The sequence below is a fragment of the Arachis hypogaea genome, chromosome 16, assembly GCF_003086295.3.
Source record: "Arachis hypogaea cultivar Tifrunner chromosome 16, arahy.Tifrunner.gnm2.J5K5, whole genome shotgun sequence".
In the NCBI taxonomy this organism is placed as follows: Eukaryota; Viridiplantae; Streptophyta; class Magnoliopsida; order Fabales; family Fabaceae; genus Arachis; species Arachis hypogaea.
Genome location: NC_092051.1, coordinates 114,105,984 through 114,128,540, shown reverse-complemented (window position 1 = coordinate 114,128,540; position 22,557 = coordinate 114,105,984). Strand labels below are relative to the sequence as shown.

The window sequence follows — 22,557 nt, the reverse complement described above, 5'->3', positions numbered from 1 at the left end:
TATTCTTGAAAGATAGCACATCTCTAACAATTCCTTATCATGTGAAAGTGCTCTCAGTCCACTCTTTAATGGTCTATCAGGAATAAGCCACCAACATTCAACAATGTCAGCATAATCGAGCTCTTTGTAGTAATTCCTCAGTGAAAATACATCCAATTTATCTTCTTCTAGTCCAATTAATTCATCCGTATTGTCTCTTTTGTAAACTACACTGTCATCATTCTTTGTAACAAAGCTGCCTCCGTGATTATAGACAATGGTTATCAAATCACCCATCTACAAATATAATTCAAATAATTAACAACTTAACTTCAACATCCAAGGCCTTTTAGATCATGCATCAACTGACTCTACATTAACATGCCAAGCAATCTTTTTTTAGAACAGAAAATGTAAAAATTCATATACAAAAGTGATCCCTGTAACAACAATAGCTACACAATTTTTTGCTATCTATAATTAACAGCTATGCATTATCACATTGACAAACATACTCTATTTACTCATTCATGAATTTCTCATTTTATATTTTCAAAAAAAAATCATTATAGAAAACTTAACCAAGTTATTTGTCCAAAAAACACCGTTAACACTAATCACAGTAAAAGCTCAGCTATTGAAATTATCTATAAGGAGAAACTGGTACATAAAGAAGTGGTAAACTTTACTAACTTGAATGTGCTTTCTTCTCTGTAATACAGTTAACATTAATCATAACTAGTCTTTTAAAAAAAAAAGATCCTTAACAGAAGAGGATTAATAACTAAAACTATCTACTTTCACAATGCACCCAATCCATTTGAGCATCAAATAGAGCACAAATTAATGGCCTGTAAATCCCAATCAAGAGAAGACACAAAATATAACATTGAATCCAAACATAGAGTGCTTGTGTTACTAACCTTTTTGGGAGAAACGGTGGTGTACAGGTTCTTCCTCGTCCTAGCAAACGGGAACGCGTGCGACGAACTTTGCTGGCGACCTACACTAGCAGCGACATTGATCTTCCATAGTATGGTTCATGCGAGAGAATGAAGAAGGAAAAGAAGAGTTTCCCTATTTAAATGGTTTGATAATTGGTAATGAAGTGTTTTTGAATTTTAACCCCAAAATGGCTAAAACAATGTCGTTTGAAGAGAGACTACGCGCCAAGAAAGAAACGATGTCGTATAATAAGACTAGGTGTCAGGCCCGCGTGTCACTTAACATTTCAGGTAAGCGTGCTGTTAATCTTATGAAGATTAACAGAAGGACTAACATGAGTCACTTATTAAAATTGGGGATTCAAACTGAGTCAATTGAAATTTCAAGAACTAAATTAAGTTTGTCCTTAAATTTCAAGGACCATTTTGAGTATTAACTCAAATATATCCTTGGTGGTTAATTTTTAAAAAAATTTAGGATAAATTTAACAATAATTTCACAATAACAACCTTCAATATATACAAATCTATTACTAGATTGATCCTAAACTATCTAAATATTCAACTATTAGGAATATAACAAATCAAAAAGTTCAAGAACAAAATTGAAACAAAATAAAATTTAAGTGTATTTTTAAAATTTTTGTCAAACTTTAAGGAAAAAAATTATTCTTTACTCTAAATTTTTTATTTTAAAAAATTGAGAAACAACTTTTTTTTTTGGATTAAAGGATAAGTTATCAGCAAGTAAGCCTGAATTGAAGTATTATTCGAATAAAAATTAACAAAATGAAATTAGGAGAAATGTTAGAAAAGGCCTTACATATCCTTTTTCTGTTGTGCTAAGGGTATATTGCAAACTTTTGTTTTGCCCATCTAATGTTTTAGAGATTTCACTTTTTATAATATAAAGGTACACACAACCGGCCTCTTGGCCTCCAATGTACAACAAAAAAAAGGGTACACAACCAGTCAACCACCGAGAGATGAATCTAGAAAAATATTTGACATTGACAAGTAACTCTCTAAAGAATATCAAATTAATGTCAAATCTGAAGGGAACTTTGCAACAACCAAGCCTAGGGCTTGGCTTATCCGACTGGAATCACTGGATAGTGTTGAGCATTCACTCATTCACTAGGTAAGCCATAGTTTTGATATGGACCACACCACCACAATAACATTCATATGTTATGCAGAACCACATGTATGATTTCCCTTGAGTGAAAGCAGTGTTTGACTTCCACAGCAGGAGACAAGAATGCATCTACTATATCTATATTAATATATACAAATGGATTGCAATAAATATAATTTACACATGGATGATTTGCATCTCCTAAGAGAAAAATATACTAGACAATGCAATGAGACCAATGTTGACAATACAATGGAACCTACTTACTGTTCAGTCACCTTATCTTCTTACTTTTTGGTCTCCGAATTAAATCCAAACCCATCCTCATTTTCATGAGTCCATCCTCTTTTAGGGGGGTACATTTCCGTTGCTGCTGCACCCCCCGTCGGCCTTGCCGACGCCACTATAATATATCATGCATAGTAGTAGGAGAAAGTAGCATCGCATGTCATTAATATTCCCCCTTGACTTACCGTTGTGTTGTTTTACACATTCTCCATCACCATCGCATATTCGCATGTATAGCACTATTTGCATTGTTCTCGTTATCCTTTTTCTTTTTTTTTTTTGTGCTCACTAGATGTCTGAATCTATTTTCTCGTGCCACCCTCATCACGAACAACGCCAGATTCAGCCTGGGATTTTGGTCCAGTATGAGCCCGTCGTTTATTATCTGGTATGATGCCTCCTTGGGTTATGTTAGTAGGTTTGTGGATGTTTATTTTAATTCTTATGTGTCAGATGGTAATTTTAGGAGGCATGCAGATTGTTATTTTAATTCTTTTATGGATGGTTATTTGATTGGAATGGGTTTAGTTAGATACAATTAAAATATGTTGGATGTTCAATTTACTAGGTATGCGGATGATTATTTTTATCCTTAAGTGAATGGTTATCCATAAGTGTCGATGAGGGTCCTTGTTGACGAACCAACGGCGGTGAGGAGGATCCCAACGACAACGAGATGGCTGGTTAGCGACCAAGCGACAGCGTGAAGAATCCAGGAGACAATGATGATGTCCGATGAGGGAGAGAGTGACGCTGGCGAAAGGCGTTGGTTTGTGAGGCGGCGACGACAGAGGGTTTGGGGAGAAGCTTGTGCTTTGGTAAATTAGGGTATAATAGATGGTTAAATTTTTTGAATTATGGAATTTTTTGTTGGGTAATTTGGATGGAGTATTTTTTTTTTTAATTTTATTGGGCCAAATTTTCAGTTTGTTATTCTCGTTGTTTAGATTTTCTATTGTCTACCTAGCAGAGCCGATACCAAATAGGATAAAGTAATGGGAAAAAAGTATTTATTTAGTCAATTTTGTTTAAAAATTAAAATTGAAACGTTTTGAAATATTTAATATAAAAATAAAATAAAATAAAATAAAAAATATAAAAATAAAATAAAAAATAAATATAAATATAAATATAAATATTAGAAGTATAAAATATAAATTTTTGGATAAAGTATAGTTTTTGTTCTTAAAATTTGTTAAAAAATTTAAAAATATTTATAAGTTTTATTTTGTTTTAATTTTGTCTCAAAAGTTTTTGATTTGCATCAAATATATCGAGTTAATACATAAAATAGCTCTTGAAATTTGAGGACAAACTCAATATGGCCCCTAAAATTCCAATTTACTCAATTTGAACCTCCAATTTTAGTAAGTGACTCACATTAACCCTTCTGTTAATATTTATTAATGGCACACTTATCTAAAAAGTTAAGTGACATGTGGACCCATTACGTGGCCTGAAAAACTTTGCTGACACTGAAAAAAAATTTTTAAACTCAATTTAACCCCTTTTAATGAATATAAAACCCTAACAAGTGTCAAATTCCCAAATTGATATCGTTGTTTAGGTGTTGAAGAAGATGATGAGGAGTACCAGCCAAGGTTCCGAAAGCTGCAACAGGTCTCATTCACATGGAAGTTTGGGAAGGAATCCAAATCGAGCTAGAGTTGAAAAGGTTCCACGCTGGTGTGGTTGTGGGATGTGTCCCATTCTTCACTGATTTGGAACATAAGCAAATTTAGAAAGACCATTTTTTGGATGTCCAAACTATAATGTAAGTTCTTGAATTGCTTCCTTCTTGAATTTACATCTTCTTTTTTGTAATACATGCATAATTTATTTTGTAGTTCTTGTTGTGACAAAGCTCTGGGAATAGATAGTGTGGACTTTTTGTGCGGGTAAATGGTGAGAAAAAAGAAGAAATAACTGGGAGATATGAAAATGAAAATAGCATTGAGCATTGGAAGATAAATGTGGGTTGGAGGATTAGTGCAATAGAAGCTGAAATTAGGATTTTAAAAGTATGGAATAGTATTTTAAGTTTTTCTCTTGTTTTGTTTGTAGTTGTAGTAATCGGGTATGGCTTGAGTGTAGAAAAGTAACGAATAAAATTAAATTAATATCACTACAATTATGTTTTTTTAATACAAATATATTTTGCAAATTGTAAGTTGTGCTTAAACCTACGAATTTAGTAAGGATATTACAAATATGTACGATTCTGTAAATTGGAAGTTGTGACTAAACCTGTAAAAGTAAAATGGTAAGGATAAACAAGAGACTGATCAAGTATATTACAAATCTACAAATAACATTAATGAACTAACTTGTCATATATATTCTAAATCTCTAAATTGCAAAATAAATTATAATAATAAACTTTGAATTTGATTTCATAGGTCAACCATAGTCATGATAATGACCATTGTAACACATGATAAACCAAGACTAATGTCTAGAGTATCATCATTACAGACACAAAACAAAAGGGCTATTTAAAAGGTTCCAAAACAATGCCCTGTACAAGACATGATAAAAGACATAAACAACCACTGACACAAATTTTAGCCACAAAACAGTCACAAAACAACCTCAAAACACACAACTTCGGATTAAATTTATCAATTCATCCACAAAAGATAATATAATTTAATCTCTATTTCTTCCTTGTTGCTTTAAAGTCTGGAGTGGGGACAAATTTTATAAATTCTGTCAACTTTGACGTTATCCCAAAACTAGCTCCTTGCATTGGGTCCACACTCAGAGTTGCTCTTCTCTTATGCGGTAGCTTATCCAGCCTTGTGAGTGGAGGTGGAGGTGGAGGCACCTACATGTAATTGGAAGTATTTGATAGTTTAAGAATAAACATGATATTTTCATAAATGTAATTAATTAATGTATTGTATAATGTTACCTACTCTATAATTCTGGATGTGAAACAGTGGGGTTGAGTGATATCAATCTCTGAAGCCTGTGGAGCATTCACAGTTTGTATATCAGCAGTTGTCACAGCATCATTGGGTGCATTTGCGTTAGTTCCATCTTGGGATTTGGATTTAGTTACAACAGCTGTTGCTGCAGCAGCAAGAGCACAGATAATATCATCAGCTTTTATATGAGCACAGTTTCTTTTAGTATGTCCTTTAACACCATAGTAGGTACAAGTGAATTTTTTGTAGACTCTCTTTAACTTTGTTGCAGTTTTAGACTTCTTACTGCTCGAAGACTCCTTATCAGCGTCCTTTCGCCTTTTTTTAAAGTTTCCTGACCTTTTCCTAGTTTTAGGTGCTTGGGGCTTGTTGTATTCAAATTTTTTTCACAGTTTTTCACCCGGTCTTGGATTTAAGGGATTCATGTATGTAGCCTTATATACCTCTATAGTCAACCAATGATGACAAAAGTCTTCAGGATTTATCCTTGAAATTGCTACACATGCATGGACACATAGCATGCCTACAGATTCAAATTTTAATTAGTCATAACTTAAAACTCTTAAATGCACAAGTTAAAAATGTTAACTAAGAAATCATGTTGGACCTGTTATCTGTCAGAATCTACAATTGTTGATGTTTTTGCTTAAATCAACCGTCATGTTAGTAGGCCAGCCGTGAATTTTAAACATCATCTCCACACCATATAGGTGTCCATTTTTGCGAGTCTTTCCTGATCTTCTAAGCCGGCTTTGTTGGATTGGGGCAGCTTGCCAATATGGTGAGATAATTTCACTCTATCTTTAGCAATTGACCTCATTGCAAACATCCAAACCTCCTCTAGTAGTGTGATAATTGGCTTCGCTCTGAACTCTTTGATTATTAAGTTAAATACCTCACAGCCATTGTTACAAATGTTGTCCATCTTTGGTCCATGACTAAAAAATGCTCTTTCCATGGATTTGGTTGAGGTGGGCTGGGTTTAGATAAGTTTTGCTTGGCTTGTGGATTAGGTTAGGCCTGGGTTGGTGATTCAGATTGGGCCTAGGCTGGTGGATCTCCTTGGGCCTGGGCTAGTGCTTTGGGCTGGACTTGGACTGCTGGTTCTTCATTGGGTTTCGTAGCTGAGACATCATTTGGACTTCCTATTGGATTTGGTGTGGTGATAGGTGCATCCTTGTCTTCTTCAGGAACAATGGGAGTAAACTCTATTAACTCAGGTACTTCATCATTATGGAGTTGGGAAACTCCATGCTCAAAATATAAGTGGACTCTTCCTTAGTTTATTCTTGCAAGATAGCACATCTCTAACAATTCCTTATCATGTGAAAGTGCTCTCAGTCCACTTTTTAAAGGTCTATCAGGAATAAGCCACCAACATTCAACAATGTCAGCATAATCGAGCTCTTTGTAGTAATTCCTCAGTGAAAATACATCCAATTTATCAAATCACCCATCTACAAATATAATTCAAACAATTAACAACTTAACTTCAACATCCAAGGCCTTTTATATCATGCATCAACTGACTCTACATTAACATGCCAAGCAATCTTTTTTTAGAACAGAAAATGTAAAAATTCATATACAAAAGTGATCCCTGTAACAACAACAGCTACACAATTTTTTGCTATATATAATTAACAGCTATGCATTATCACATTGACAAACATACTCTATTTACTCATTCATGAATTTCTCATTTTATATTTAAAAAAAATCATTATAGAAAACTTAACCAAGTTATTTGTCCAAAAAACACCGTTAACACTAATCACAGTAAAAGCTCAGCTATTGAAATTATCTATAAGGAGAAACTGGTACATAAAGAAGTTGATAAGTTTGGAAAACTCTAATTTAATTTTGATGATGAACAAACATTATTAAAATATTTAAATTACAAAATTATTAATTTGATTTTCACATAACATATGTTAATTAATAATTTTGTGATGCAGGTTTTTAATTGGGCCGGAAAATAAAAATGTTGCTAGCCCAAATTAAAACCAACAATCAGCCTTGCTACATGTTTCCTATTATGTGGCTGAATTGTTGTATTAATGGGCCAAGCTCAATGTTATTGCAACCAAGCCCATATTTAATTTTGATGAAAGTTTCCTATGCTTGATCCGTTCCAAATTTTATCAGGAAAGCAAATGTTATTATTGGGCCAGAAATTTAATAATTATAGCAACCAAGCCCAATTCTATTTGAGATGAGAGTTCCTCATGCTTTGTCCGAATCCATGAAGCAAAGAAAAAGCCTCAATGCTTCCAACGGATTCCATTACACCTCTTGGAAGGATTTCAAAGCTAATTTAAGCATTGGGAATATAAGCAAGTGAGAGAAGATTGATTTGACTAAAGGCATCATTGCTACACGCCAACTAAGGGAAGCAAAAGCAAGCTATTTTCAATTAATTAGTTTAACCACTTTGAATTGCTTTTCTTCAGATTCTTTCTTCTCTCCCATCTCTTTCTCTCTTCGGTTATTACACAGAAAATATTGACAGCCATGGGAGCAAAAATGAGCTACCGAAAGGAAGAGAAAGCAAGCCTAAAGACCATCACAATGATGGCAAGAAAACATACTAAAATAAAAATGAGCTGTGACTGAGATTATCACTATATTTGGATAGATTTGGTGAGGTAATCTTGGCTTCTCCATGCTCAAAAAGGAAGAAGAAGATCTCGGCCAGCAGGGTGAGATTCTTGGAGGATGGCTTGTCTTTGATTCTGCTCAACCACCACAGGAAGTAGCTAGAGTGGCGAAGTGATGGTAGAGACAGAGATTGAAGCAGATGAAGTCATCATCATCATGAAGCATCAAGGGCCAGAAATCCATCTTGGAGAGCAAGCCAAGGATGGAGAGCTCGGATTGATGAAGAGTGATGACCAAGGAAGGACTAGAGGTAATTGCATGTTGGTTATTGCATGGTTATCTCTTCTCTCTGTGTGTGGCCGAACCGGTTTCTTGAAGGAAGAAGAAGTTGGCTTGGGTTTTTGGCTTCAAGTGTGGAGGCTTCTCTCTTCTATAAAAAGGGGGAACAGCCATTGGTTGGAGCAAGGAGTTAGAAGTAAGCATTGAGAGTGCAAGGCACAGGATTCTCAGAGCTACCTAAGCTTACAGATTTTCTTCTCCTTCAATGTATTCTGTTTAATTTTGTCATGTCTTGAGTCTCATGGAAAAAGGCAAACAGTGAGGTTTGTATGAAAAAGCCATAGAGCGGAAAAAGGCAGAGAGTGCAAAATTAAAAGAAAAAGCCATAGATGTCTTAGAGTTCCTTTGTTCATCTATGTTGTGTTTCATGATTCTGTGGGAATCCCCTTGTAAGTTGGGTTAGCACTTTACACTTTGTAATCAGGTTGATTATAGTAAAATTCCATCATTGTTGTGATGGAGACTGGATGTAGGCTGCACTGCACTTAGCAGCTGAACCAGGATATATCTGGGTGTAATCTTTCTTCTCTCCTACTCCATTTCTGTTTTCTACTACACAGGAGCAAAAACCAAAAATGTCTCGTGCCAAGTGACGAGACAAAACGAAAAGGTCTCGTGGCTAGGGACGAGCTAAAAACAGAAAAGTCTCCTCTAATTTCAGCAAGTGTTAGCAAGCAAAAAGGGGGGCTAAGATTCAACCCCCCCTTCTCTTAGCCACTGAAACCATCAATTGGTATCAGAGCTTGGTCTCAAAGAGATCAAGCTTTGCAGCTTGGAGTAAAGATCCTCATGGCAGAGAACAGTTGCGTAAATGTGGTGTCCTATAATCTGACTGAAGGTCAATCAAGCAACAGACCTCCTCTTTTCAATGGAAAAAATTATACCTATTGGAAGGAGAGGATGAAGATATTTGTACAAGCAGTGGATTACATACTTTGAAAGATTATCCTGGAAGGGCCTCAATTTCCAACTACCACAAGTGCAGAAGGAGTAGTCTCTCTCAAACCAGAAGCAAGATGGACCGAAGAAGATAGGAAGAAAATAGAGTTAAATGCTAAAGCAGTAAACCTGCTCAACTGTGCTATCATCTTTGAGGAGTACCGACGGGTATCAAGATGCACAACGGCAAAGAAAATCTGGGACAAATTATAAATCACCCATGAAGGAACCACCATTGTAAAGAAGACTCGGACAGACATGTTGAATAGAACCATCATAAGTGGTAAACTTTACTAACTTGAATGTGCTTTCTTCTCTGTAATACAGTTAACATTAATCATAACTAGTCTTTAAAAAAAAAAGAAAGAACCTTAACAGAAGAGGATTAATAACTAAAACTATCTACTTTCACAATACACCCAATCCATTTGAGCATCAAATAGAGCACAAATTAATGGCCTGTAAACCCCAATCAAGAGAAGACACAAAACATAACATTGAATCCAAACATAGAGTGCTTGTGTTACTAACCTTTTTGGGAGAAACGATGGTGTACAGGTTCTTCCTCGTCCTAGCAAACGGGAACGCGTGCGACGAACTTTGCCGGCGACCTACACTAGCAGCGACATTGATCTTCCATAGTATGGTTCATGCGAGAGAATGAAGAAGGAAAAGAAGAGTTTCCCTATTTAAATGGTTTGATCATTGGTAATGAAGTGTTTTTGAATTTTAACCCCAAAATGGCTAAAACAATGTCGTTTGAAGAGAGACTACGCGCCAAGAAAGAAACGATGTCGTATAATAAGACTAGGTGTCAGGCCCACGTGTCACTTAACATTTCAGGTAAGCGTGCTGTTAATCTTATGAAGATTAACAGAAGGACTAACATGAGTCACTTATTAAAATTGGGGATTCAAATTGAGTCAATTGAAATTTCAAGAACTAAATTAAATTTCTCCTTAAATTTCAAAGACCATTTTGAGTATTAACTCAAATATATCCTTGGTGGTTAATTTTTAAAAAAAATTAGGATAAATTTAACAATAATTTCACAATAACAACCTTCAATATATACAAATCTATTACTAGATTGATCCTAAACTATCTAAATATTCAACTATTAGGAATATAACAAATCAAAAACTTCAAGAACAAAATTGAAACAAAATAAAATTTAAGTGTGTTTTTAAAATTTTTGACAAACTTTAAGGGAAAAAATTATACTTTACCCTAAATTTTTTATTTTAAAAAATTGAGAAACAACTTTTTTTTTTTTTGGATTAAAGGATAAGTTATCAGCAAGTAAGCCTGAATTGAAGTATTACTCGAATAAAAATTAACAAAATGAAATTAGGAGAAAATGTTAGAAAAGGCCTTACATATCCTTTTTCTGTTGTGCTAAGGGTATATTGCAAACTTTTGTTTTGCCCATCTAATGTTTTAGAGATTTCACTTTTTGTAATATAAAGGTACACACAACCGGCCTCTTGGCCTCCAATGTACAACAAAAAAAAGGGTACACAACCAGTCAACCACCGAGAGATGAATCTAGAAAAATATTTGACATTGACAAGTAACTCTCTAAAGAATATCAAATTAATGTCAAATCTGAAGGGAACTTTGCAACAACCAAGCCTAGGGCTTGGCTTATCCGACTGGAATCACTGGATAGTGTTGAGCATTCACTCATTCACTAGGTAAGCCATAGTTTTGATATGGACCACACCACCACAATAACATTCATATGTTATGCATAACCACATGTATAATTTCCCTTGAGTGAAAGCAGTGTTTGACTTCCACAGCAGGAGACAAGAATGCATCTACTATATCTACATTAATATATACAAATGGATTGCAATAAATATAATTTACACATGGATGATTTGCATCTCCTAAGAGAAAAATATACTAGACAATGCAATGAGACCAATGTTGACAATACAATGGAACCTACTTACTGCTCAGTCTCCTTATCTTCTTACTTTTTGGTCTCCGAATTAAATCCAAACCCATCCTCATTTTCATGAGTCCAACTGATCAACACTACAATCAGTCTTTTGTGAAGTCTTTGTTGTCACCTGAGAAACAGCAAAGCCATCCTTTGAACCATCATCGATTCTCTGTTTTTTGAGTGGAGACATGGAATCTGCGATGGCATCGCTTGATCCAGAAGGCTCTGACGGGGGATTATTTTGCTTATCGTGGGACAATGGCAATGTGTCTGAATTTGTCAAGGTACTCCCTAATTTCTGCTGTTCCTCTATGATCTTCTGCAAGTATTTCCCCTGCGCTTCGATTCTCATTTGTAACTGCTTTTGCACCTGGAATATCATATAAGCCACAAAGAGCTTCACCATTACCAGAAGTTTCCACAGCTGATGGAGGGAGAAAGAACAAGGCACAATGCTAACGAAATAAAAAATGGATAATTCAACTATCACATGCAGAATTTGAGGCTAAATATATTGTTATTCTTCTTCAGAAGTTAAAACTGCAAATACATAGTCGGTTTATCCAGCCAGCAAAGATGTAGAAGTTTTAAATACAAGAAGAATATATAGTTGGTATACTTCAGAAGATTACAAAAAGTTACGGGAAAAATACAACAGCACAATCAAAGCCTTTCTGATTAGCCCATCATACCTAGGTTATTATATGAAAAGTTTCTAGTCTATTTCAACCATTAAGGTATAGTTGGACCCATCTCTTCAAATTACAACAGCAACATTTTAATGATATATTGCAAATTTAACCTTGACCTATATATGTCACATGGTAAAAATTATCTATCATAAAAAGGAAAATATCCGATATTGTAGAGCAATAATAAACAGATGAAGGAGGTATAATACCCACATTCGACACACAATAAATGAAATCAGATTTTCTGTGAACCAAGCTGAAAAAGCTTCCATTATAGCATGAACTGAAGTCTCTAAAAGGAATAAGAGTGATCCGATACTAGCATTAGGGAGTTACACAAACCATGTCATTTTTCCTTTCATAAATTTCTATTTTCCATCTTTTATATTTGCCATTTCTCTTTTGGAAGGGGTTGGTTATGGTTATGGTTATGGTTATGGCTAAATGCCTAAATCTGGTTCTGTTCCACCAAGAGAAATAAAGCAAGGTCAGTTACCAAACCTCAAGCTGTTCATGAAGACGTTTCTGAACCTCCATCTGCATTCTTAGAGCATCATTGATTTGCAACCCCCTGAACAGCATATGTTACAAGCAAAGTTGACAGTAAAGAACATACATCTAAGGAATTGTAATTTACTTAAACAGCTAAGATACTCACTGAGAAGAATCTATGCCAGTAACAGTGTCTCCAGGTGTCCTTTTTTCATCTTTAGAGTCTACAAATCAAGAAGTAAACTTCCTAGAGTCAATTTAAAGTAAAAATAACACGGCATTTTGTTTCAGGAAAGTTGAAGAAAAAGAAAATCAAGGCACCTTTACCATCAGCTGGAGAATCAGGCAAGTACTTTGCAAGACGATATTTCTACATAAAATAATATGAGAGATTAGAACCAACACCAAACTAGCAAAACAAACTTCAAATTTTACATGCCTATATCTAAAATTTTAGATCAGATGACAACACCTGTAAATGGCTTTTAACATGATAAATAGTAAGTCCAGGTACACCCATCACTCGCAGAACACCTTTTGGCGTTGCTCCTGTCATGAATGAATGAAAATTAGCAAGATATTTGGACACCATCATGATAAAGAAGTAGAAGACCAAAACATAAGAGAAAGGGAAACCACTCAGAAAAGGATATCACTTCCAAGCAGTTGATGTTAACCTACCTCAACTAAAAATAATCAGCCATTTAACTATTAATAATTCAATCAACTTCTGAACATAATCATACTGTTCCCACCTTGGTGGCAAGCATAAAAGTAAGACGAAACAACAGTGACAACTTTCATCCAGCATACATTGCTAGCTTTTGTTTCACTCAAGAATTTGTCTTATCTGATTAGGTTTTATTTAAAGCAAATTGAGATTCAAGCAAAACAAAAACTCTAGGTCACATATGATTAATTGTAAGCCTGTGAAACTAACCAGCTTTCCTAAACTTGATCTATATACGGAAAAACATTTAACAAAAGCACCTCAAACAGTTAATATTGTTTTCGAAATATAGATATAGCATTTCGCTATTATTAAACTAGCACTAACTCTAATATTTAATCCATTTAAATTGAATTCAACCAATGCACTCCAAAATTGTACAATTGCCTATCAGTGTTTGTAATTCAAAGTAATCATTGGGCCACAAGTAACAAACTAATCAATACCTTGAAAGCTACAGTAAAATAAAGAATAATAATTAAAAAAACAGCCGTCAAATGTTAACCTACGCGAAAGAGAAGCATCTCCTAAATAGTATTCTCTATCCTATGTTACTCAAAGATCATGTAAATTATATATGCACACATAGATATTCACAACTTTACCGTAAAAGTTTCAGTAAAATTACCAAATCATGATGACTAACTACGCATTATGATAACTACCTACTATTGATTTGTTACTGGTTGACAGTACATAGAAACTCTTGTTTTCTTCATCTTCTTTTTTTCTTTTTCTTTTTATTCTTTTATAAGGAATGTGTTATAATGTCTATTGAAAAGAAGTACGCACTATCTGGTCCACCAAGTTGCGTAATGGCATCCACAAAACGATCATGAAGATCAGATGTCCATCGCAAACGCTGCTTCCCATTTCCACCAGAACTAGCAGGTCCCGCATTCCTCACCGCAGATCCATCCAAAACCCCAACATTTCCAACTTGTTCGCCACCACCTTGAGGTTTATGCGGCACCATCGTTGCAGACGAGAACTTCTTCGCGTGATACATAGTTGCTTGCAATCACTACAATTAATTCACAAGAGAAATCAAATATCATAAAAACAAAATAAAAATGGAAGAATAATTAAAAAGGGAATTTTTGGTGAATTGTCTACGAACATAGAGATTAAATCATCAAATTCGATCCAACTAATTTATAAAACCTAAGTCAAACACTCCTCAAAAGCAAGTTAGATTAACTATGAGTAGCATCCTAATACTCAATTTGCGAAGACTGCGACAAAACAGAAACCTAACAACGCAGAAGAAATAATTTACCTAGAGACTCAAAATTGTAGAAGCGAATCCGAGCGCGGAGGGGATTTAAGAGGGTTTGAGGAGAGATCGAAGAAAACCGATAAACAAGAGCTGAAAGAGCAGAGCGCAATCATTCCTCAACACGAAATCGAAACATCCAGAATCCAACGAAGACGAATCGAATCGCCCGAGGAGGGAGGAGGAGCTTCCGAAGTGTGAAGAGCTGTGTCACCAATTTTGGGGAGAAAGTCGAGGGAAATTCTAGATTCTACGGCTACGAGTGTGTGAAATGGAAACGCGTGTTTTCTTAAGTCGTTTTTGTCTTTCAGGAAATGATTGGAATCGAGAGAGAGAAAAAGAGAGCAAGCTGTTGAGGAGCCTCAGCGTTGAACAGACGGCGGCGTTTCAAAACGGACGTTGTCGTTACCCTACGTGTTGGATCCCACCCGTGTGGCACGTGTGGTGCGAACACCTTTGTCAACATCTTTTAGATAGCTTTTAGCGGATAAAACACTCACATAAACTAAATCAATATCCACCATTTTGGGTTGGTCGAGTGGTCTTACTCGTCCGCTTATTAGCCCGCGACGAACTCTTAAATGGAGTTTGGATCTGTGACGGATTAGTCCTAAATATTTCTAATTATATTTTTATATAAATCAAATTAAACTAATTTAAATTACACAATATAATAGTAAATCGAAATACATAAATTCCAATTATATAAAAATATTATTTTAAATATAAATAAAAAACTAGGAGCTAGAGTTTTCTATTAATAATGGTGGAACTAAACATAACCCAAAACTGTTTTGAATTTGATGGCTTGCTGGAATTAGTTTTGAAAAAGAAGATGTTAGTTTATTATTATTAGTGTTGGTTGTTATTATTTGTGTTACAGCATATTTCTTCAAAAATTCAACGATGGAAGCTTTCCTGCAATGACTTGTTCTTTGGCCAAAATTTAATAGTTTGGATATTTCATTTTGTATATTTTGAATGTTTTTATTTCATAAATTTTGAATTTTTTTTTTGTGTTTTAGATATTTCTTATTAAAAGTTTTGGATTTTTTGGTATTATACATTTGCAGAGAAAAAAATAAATAAATAAAAGGAAAAAGACATCTGAAAATTAATTTTTAGATGAGTTTTTTATAAGTTGTAATTTGTACTTATGTTGTACAATTAAAGGTTGATGTAACGAATTTTGATTCTTAATATTTTTTATGATGTATAATTGGGTTTAGGATTAAATGACTTTTATTCTTGAGGATTTGTTATATTATTATTTTACATAGTAATTTTTAAACAAAAAATCATTTCAATTATAATTTTTGTACTCATGTATTTTGAGGTAATGCCAATTCATTGTGAAACTTTGCTTGGCTATGTAGTTCATGTTGAGTGAAGTGTGAACTCATATCACAGCAAAACTGTGTTTTTAATTTTATTTATTTACAAGGCTCAAAACTTTAAAGTAATTTAAGAAGAAATTACACCGTTATTTTGGTAATTGTTATCTTTGGTTACCTTTATTATTTTGTTCTCTAAAATATTGCATGTGTAGGATCAAATTTGTTATTTCACATTCAAATAGTAGTAATTTATTTCTTTTACATAATCTAAATACGGTGTAAGTTATTAAAAAATATTATTTTGATTTATTCACTTCTAAATGAATAAACAGGTCACAATTTGGAGTTTATGGCTCTTCGTTACACAACAAATCATGTTCTAACATTGAAAAAGACTTTTTTTTTATAAAAAAAAAAAGCTTGTAATGATTGGAATAGATGAAAATACTTAAAATAAAACTAATTGTAAAAACAATTTAACTCGCTTCCAAGTTGGGTTTAAGTTAAGCCATTTAGACTAAGGGGGATATTCATTTTACTATGATTGCGAATGGTTCTTTCCATTCTAAAGTGGATGGTTATTTTTGTAATACCCTAATTACCATAAGCCTTACATCTAGCTGTAAGGTAAATGTTAATTAAAGGTTACGATAATTCTAAGGCTTATACGTATTTATATAGAAGGAAATAATATATTCTAGAAGCCCGATGAAGGATTAAACTCAAAAACAGAATTACAAAAGCGCAAAGCATTCACACGAAACTAACGCAGAAGATACAAGGTATAAATGCAAGAGAATAGAACATATATATAGATATAAGAGTATAATAATCATAGGGCAACTAGCCGTAGCTTGTGGAGTTTAAGTCGACTAGTTACAAACAGAAAAATACAGAGTTTTGGAATTAAAACAGCTTATACAACTTAGCTCTCAAGTAAGCCTCTAAGGCCATAAAGTCTAAAACAAAAGGGGTGAGAGAAAGTACTACAACAAAAATAAAACAGAAATAAACCAGGAAGAAACCATACTCTGCTCTGCCACCATGTCCGTAATTTCACCGAGGTGAATTACGACCTGCATATGAAAAATAACAACAAAGTATGGAATGAGAACCGGAGGTTCTCAGTATGGTAACAGTGCCCAACATGTAAGATGTAAGGCTCCGGGACGCCGAAGGCAATCCTAGAACTTCACATCGAATACGGATATTCAAGCTTAGCAAAAATAAATAACTTAAACCATTAACAATATACAGGGTTATCCAAACTTAGGAGATTTCTAACTAAAACTAGTCACCGCTGTCCCACAGCCTTCACCAACCTACCCTCCGTGCAATCCCATCGCCACTGCCTACCTAACCTCCTCAGCACCAGGCAAACACAGATAATGCAAGTAAGGAAAACACAGGTAGTATTCAGATATATGACAAGTAATTCAAGAAGCAAGTAGGCATGTTATACAATTAGGCAAACTCATGTAATCAAAGCAAGCAAGCATATAGAAGATGCATATGATGAATGTCTGTCCTATTGGCTGTGATATCACATGTCAGTTATAGTGCCAAACCCGACACAAAATCTAGACGGCAACTCCTGGATTAGTCTCTCTGTTGCGCATACTTAGGAGGAACAATTCTGAGGGATAAGTGCCCTACCACCTTCTCCTTTCAGAGGAAAACGTTCCGAGGGAGAGTGCCCTACCACCTTCCTCTGGATGCCGCATGATTCCGTGGGTTAGTGCCCTACCACCTTGCAACCAGAGAGAAACCCATGCTCAGGAAGAATAATTCTGAGGGATGAGTACCCTACCACCTTCTCCTTTCAGAGGGAAACGTTCCGAGGGAGAGTGCCCTACCACCATCCTCTTGAGCAATAAAAATGAGTGAGAAGCCCAGCTTCAAGCCTCACATTCAAACGTAGGTGGGAGACTACCACAGCCCCTACGACGGAGAACAATGCATATCATAATCACAATCTCACTCTCAGAGATCACTTTCAATTATCAATTCTCAACATTCCAAGTATATAGTGCCTGGCACACTTTCCACATCCAACAAATCCATCGACCTCAAAGCATCACCAGTCATCACCAATTCTCATCTTAATTTACTTTCAATTATCATTTCTCAACATTCCAAGGATATAGTGCCTGGCACACTTTCCACATCCAACATCCATCAAACTCATAATAACCATCATCATTTCTTAATTTCATTCCGAACTCGTTAGTGCATCAGTTTCTCAATTCATGATCAGTAATCACCAAATTCACTACTCTTCCTTCTCTCTCAACCAAAATCATCCTCAATACACCAAAAATCTAAACCTCCATTCTCTAACTTTTCAAGGTAATACCCAACTAATTCCATCCAAGACCTTCTCTATGGTTAACATCCAAAACAAGCCAAAAAGTCTTAAATAGATGTCACAGAAGTTCACAAGCTTGTTGGGAAGGTGAAACAGTTAAAAACAAAAGTTTAGTTGGAAAATAGGACATGTGCGTACGCACAGGGGTGTGCGTGCGCATGCCCAAGGAGATTTTCAAAAAGTGTGCGTACGCATAGAGGTGTGCATACGCATAGAGATGTGCATACGCACAAGTGTAAAATTTTACAATTCTGTTCGCTTGCACAAGACGTGCGAACGCCCTCAACAGAATGCACCTTCCAACGTATGCGTGCGTATAGGCTGTACGTGTGCACAGCTTGCAGAACTTCGTTGGTTATGTGTACGCACAGGGCATGCTAGCGCTCCCATTAGTAAGCCTTTTCCTATGTGTGCGTGCGGACAGGGCTGTGCATGCGCACAGGTTCAAAAACTCACAGGGGTGTGCGTGCGCACACAAACCAGAAATCACAACTTCTGCAGCATGCATAAAATTCAGATTTTGACACCAAACTTTGAATGATCATAACTCCCTCTACAAAAATCCAAATTTTGCAACTTTATATCAATTTAAAGATTTTTCCATGAACTTTAATTTAAAGCAATTTCCAACAAATTTTGAAAACTAAGGCTCAAGTTATGATCCGTCAAAGTTTACCAAAAATTTGTTTTTACCAAAAGTCTCAAAACCCAATTTAACCAAAACTTCCAATCCAAAACCAAACTAATCACAACCCAAACAATACCAAAACAGCATAGAAGTCCATACCCTTCCTCTCCCAACTCAACCATCCATAATACCCTAATTACACCATTCAACACCATCAAAACCCTTAATTATCAACGTCCAAAATCTTCATAAATATTCATAATCATCATCAATCAATAACAACATCAACAACCACTACAAATCCTCATCAATCGCAATAATCATCTCCAAACAATATCTAACATTACCCAAATTCATCAAAATGTGCATTCCTCACATTATTTTCATAAACTCACATCCTTCACCCATTTGTCATCAAACATTAATATTCATACTCCTCCACAATTAATTTCAACATTAGCAATCATTATCAACATTCACTTTTCCACAATCCTCATAAACAATAATAAATCACATCATTCACTATTAATCTTCATAGTCATTAATTACCAACAATCAACATCAAAATTCACATATTCCACATTCCAAACTCTATATCATCATTTCCACCATACAACTTATCTTCAAACATCAAAATCACATACAATTAAACATACACCCAAACATCCAATCCTATCTTAAAGCCAATAAGCCTAAGTTTCCAGAAACATTACATATTACATAAAAGAAACCGAAACCATACTTTGGCCGATTTCTAATATGCGCAAACACCAAAATCTTGGCTCCAACAAGCTTCCATCAAGCTCCAAACTACCAAAGCAAAACCAAAAGTCACAACCAACTCCAAAAACAAGCTTCATACATACAACATAACCATGCATCAACAACTAAAGTTCACACTACACTAAACCACAAGGATATAGAGGTTCCTTACCTTATCCAACAGTGATTGGGGCAAAGTCTGACAATTACCCGCTACTAGAGGTCACCTAAACAAGCAAAACTACAAAACTTACTTAAAAACCAAACCCCAAAAATACAGAAAGTTAGGACAGGAAACTGGGGCATGAGTTTCGAGTTCTTACCAGATTTTCTTAAATAGAAATAAAGAGCTCAACGAGAGCTTCGTATGGCTACAAACGACTCGTCAATCGGAGTTTCGTAGCTCAAGTTATAGCTCCCGGAGGTGATGATGAATAGTAACATCACCTCTTCTCCTCTCTTCTCTCAAACCGCGCCTCTCTCTTTCTTTGGGCTGGAAAATGAGCTCAAAGCTTATTTAACTCACTTATATATGTTGGGTCTTAGGTCTGGTTTGGGTCCAATTCAACCCGTTAGCATTTTAGGTCCGTTTGGCCCACTTTGGGGCAAAACCTTTAAGATTAGTGCCCGTTTTTCAATTTTAAATTATTTTGATCCTTTCAAAACAATAAATCAATTTTCAAAAATCTTATTTTCCAAAACACGCAGTACTAGACAGACTAGAGCCGGTACTGCCAGCTTTAGCACCAGTACACATTTTTACAAAAATTTTTCGAAAAAGATACATTTTTCAAACTCAGAAAAATTCATCGAAATCGAATTTCACCTTTCTATTTTCAAATTAAAACTTCTAAATTTTGAATCTACTCCGGGCACTTAAAAATTATTATTTTATTAAAACGGTTATGCCGGTTCTTACATTCTCCCCTCCTAATAAATAAATTTTCACCCTCGAAAATTCGAATCACACGATATATCTTCCTCAAAGCGTCCTACCGTGTCGATGTTCCCTCTCACCTTCCGCTGCGTCACTCTGATTTATCGTCATTAAGCATCCGAAATTTTCCTTAAAACCAATACCAATTTTTGTAACATTTTTCTAAAACCTTCAAAACAAATTTATTCTAAACCAGTTCATTGTTGAGCTTTCTTAAAAGAGTAAAAAATTATTTACTCGGAAGTCGATTACTTTAAATCATGATTTTCTTAAATAAAAATTTTTCAATTTGAATCCCTTTCGATAAGATAAATTGGAAACCAAATTTACAAATAAACAAAATCATAGAACTCACTTTTCTTTTAAACCGTATCATTTAAATCAAGAGTTCTGACTTACTTTCAAAACTAAATCATTTAAACCAAAGTTCCAAACCAAATTTGAAAATCATTCTAAACCTCAAAAAATTTTTCAACATGATTCAAGACTATACCAGTTAGAAACTGAAGATCATAGTTAAAAACCACAAAAGTATCCGTCGTTACTTCCGTTGCCACTAGTGCTGAGCCGCACCCATCAACCGATATGCCGCAAACTCCACAAATTGGTCCCCTTGAACATGTTGATCTCGTAACGCATAGGCTAGGTTAATCATTCTCACTATCTCTCCGTTAACGTGATTGACCTCATCCGTGAGTTTCTATTCGGATTTTCTTTCCACACCAAACAATCGATATCAAGGTGATCAGTCTCAATATATCAAAAGTCTAGTGCTTCGATTATCCCCAAGGGCACCCACAAACAAGCATGCTATGCATATCAAGCAGATAACCTAAATAGCGAGTTAAACCCCAAAATGGCCCTGAGATTGGCGTCGTGCACTAAAATAGTCCCTGAGATTCTAATTGCACCAATTACGTCCTTGAGATTGAAAAAAAATGCACCATATTAGTCCCTGACCTATTTTCCATTAACGACGTGATGACATAGCATGATGACGTGGACTCTAAGTAACACGTGTCACTTCATGATTTGGCCACGTGTAATGGTATGCTGATGTGGTGACCAGTGACACGTGGCATGCTGACATGGATGGTTGTGCCATGTGTCACAATGTTATTTGGCCACGTGTCCGTTTGTGTTACGTGTCGCAACAGTATTCGTCCACATGTCATCCATTATGTCATCGTTGTATATGCACCAAATTAGTCACTCACTTTGCATTAAGTGACTCATTTTAGTCCCTGAAATTGAATGTCGTGCACCAAACTAGTCCCTGAAATTGAATGGTTGGGTTTCAGTTACGCCATTTAAACATGGTGCATGAGTGGTATTTGTTGGTCAATTTGTTAGTTGTTTCTTATCAACTAATGCGGATGTTCATTTTACTGTGTATGTGGATGGTTCTTTTCTTTCTAAAGTGAATATTTATTTTAGGTATACTATTTTTCCTTTACTTGATTTCCTGAATTCTGTATGCACATGCTTCGCATGTATCTTTTATTTTATGGTTTGGGAATTAGGGATAAAAATATGATCCCTGTAAACATTAATTTTGCTTAATTTTTCTTGATAGACACATCAAAGTTTAAAAAAAATAAAGCATCTATAAATTTATACCAAAAAATATCACACTATGTCTATATAAAAAAACTCTAATTATTCAACAAATAAAATATACATTTGGATTGTACTAGACAACTTTCTTTTGCTGATGTTTTTCTCCATTGTCATTCTTTTTTGTAGATAATCCTTAAACTCGTTGAATCATGATTTTCATGCTTGGTACTATTAAGAACCGACAATGGGTTAGGTTTCACACAAGTAGAATATACAGTGTAATTCAAAATCAAACATCCACGAGTAATAGAATAACCACACAATATAATTAGAAAAATATATTGGATTTATACTATTGTACCAAATTTAATTAGGTAAATTCAAGCACAATTATACTAAGTTTTAACTAATTATTTAATTAACTCCCAAACCATATAGGAAACTAAGCAAAAGGCTAATGACATAACCCAAACAAATATACACATACAAGGTAAAATGAATATCTTCCTTAGTGTTTCAGTAACAACCAACTCATTGGCCAAAATATCACCTGTGAATCTGGTCTAAATAACTCAAATCAAACCCAATTTCTATTCAAGCATAATTAAGCTAAATCAATTCCAAAGCACATAACAAAATAAACATGCAAAGCAAGTGCATGTC

The 22,557-nt window shown here is 34.9% G+C and overlaps 1 protein-coding gene across 2 annotated transcripts; it reads right to left on the bottom strand.

Annotated features, from left to right (window-relative positions):
• Nucleotides 1-10,707: 10,707 nt before the first annotated feature.
• On the bottom strand, nt 10,708-14,773 carry LOC112754684 (myb family transcription factor PHL7). 2 transcript variants are annotated; one of them, XM_025802397.3, is made up of 7 exons: nt 14,306-14,773; nt 13,819-14,050; nt 12,769-12,845; nt 12,624-12,666; nt 12,463-12,520; nt 12,306-12,375; nt 10,708-11,482 (listed from the first exon to the last, which is right to left on the bottom strand). In XM_025802397.3, exons 2-7 carry the CDS (start codon nt 14,033-14,035, stop codon nt 11,183-11,185), a joined length of 765 nt encoding a protein of 254 aa, XP_025658182.1. In that variant the 5' UTR covers nt 14,036-14,050; nt 14,306-14,773; the 3' UTR covers nt 10,708-11,182. The 2 variants fall into 2 exon arrangements, with proteins under 2 accessions (XP_025658182.1, XP_025658181.1); XM_025802396.3 differs by having other exon boundaries at nt 12,618-12,666; nt 14,306-14,766.
• Between the last annotated feature and the right edge of the window lie 7,784 nt (nt 14,774-22,557).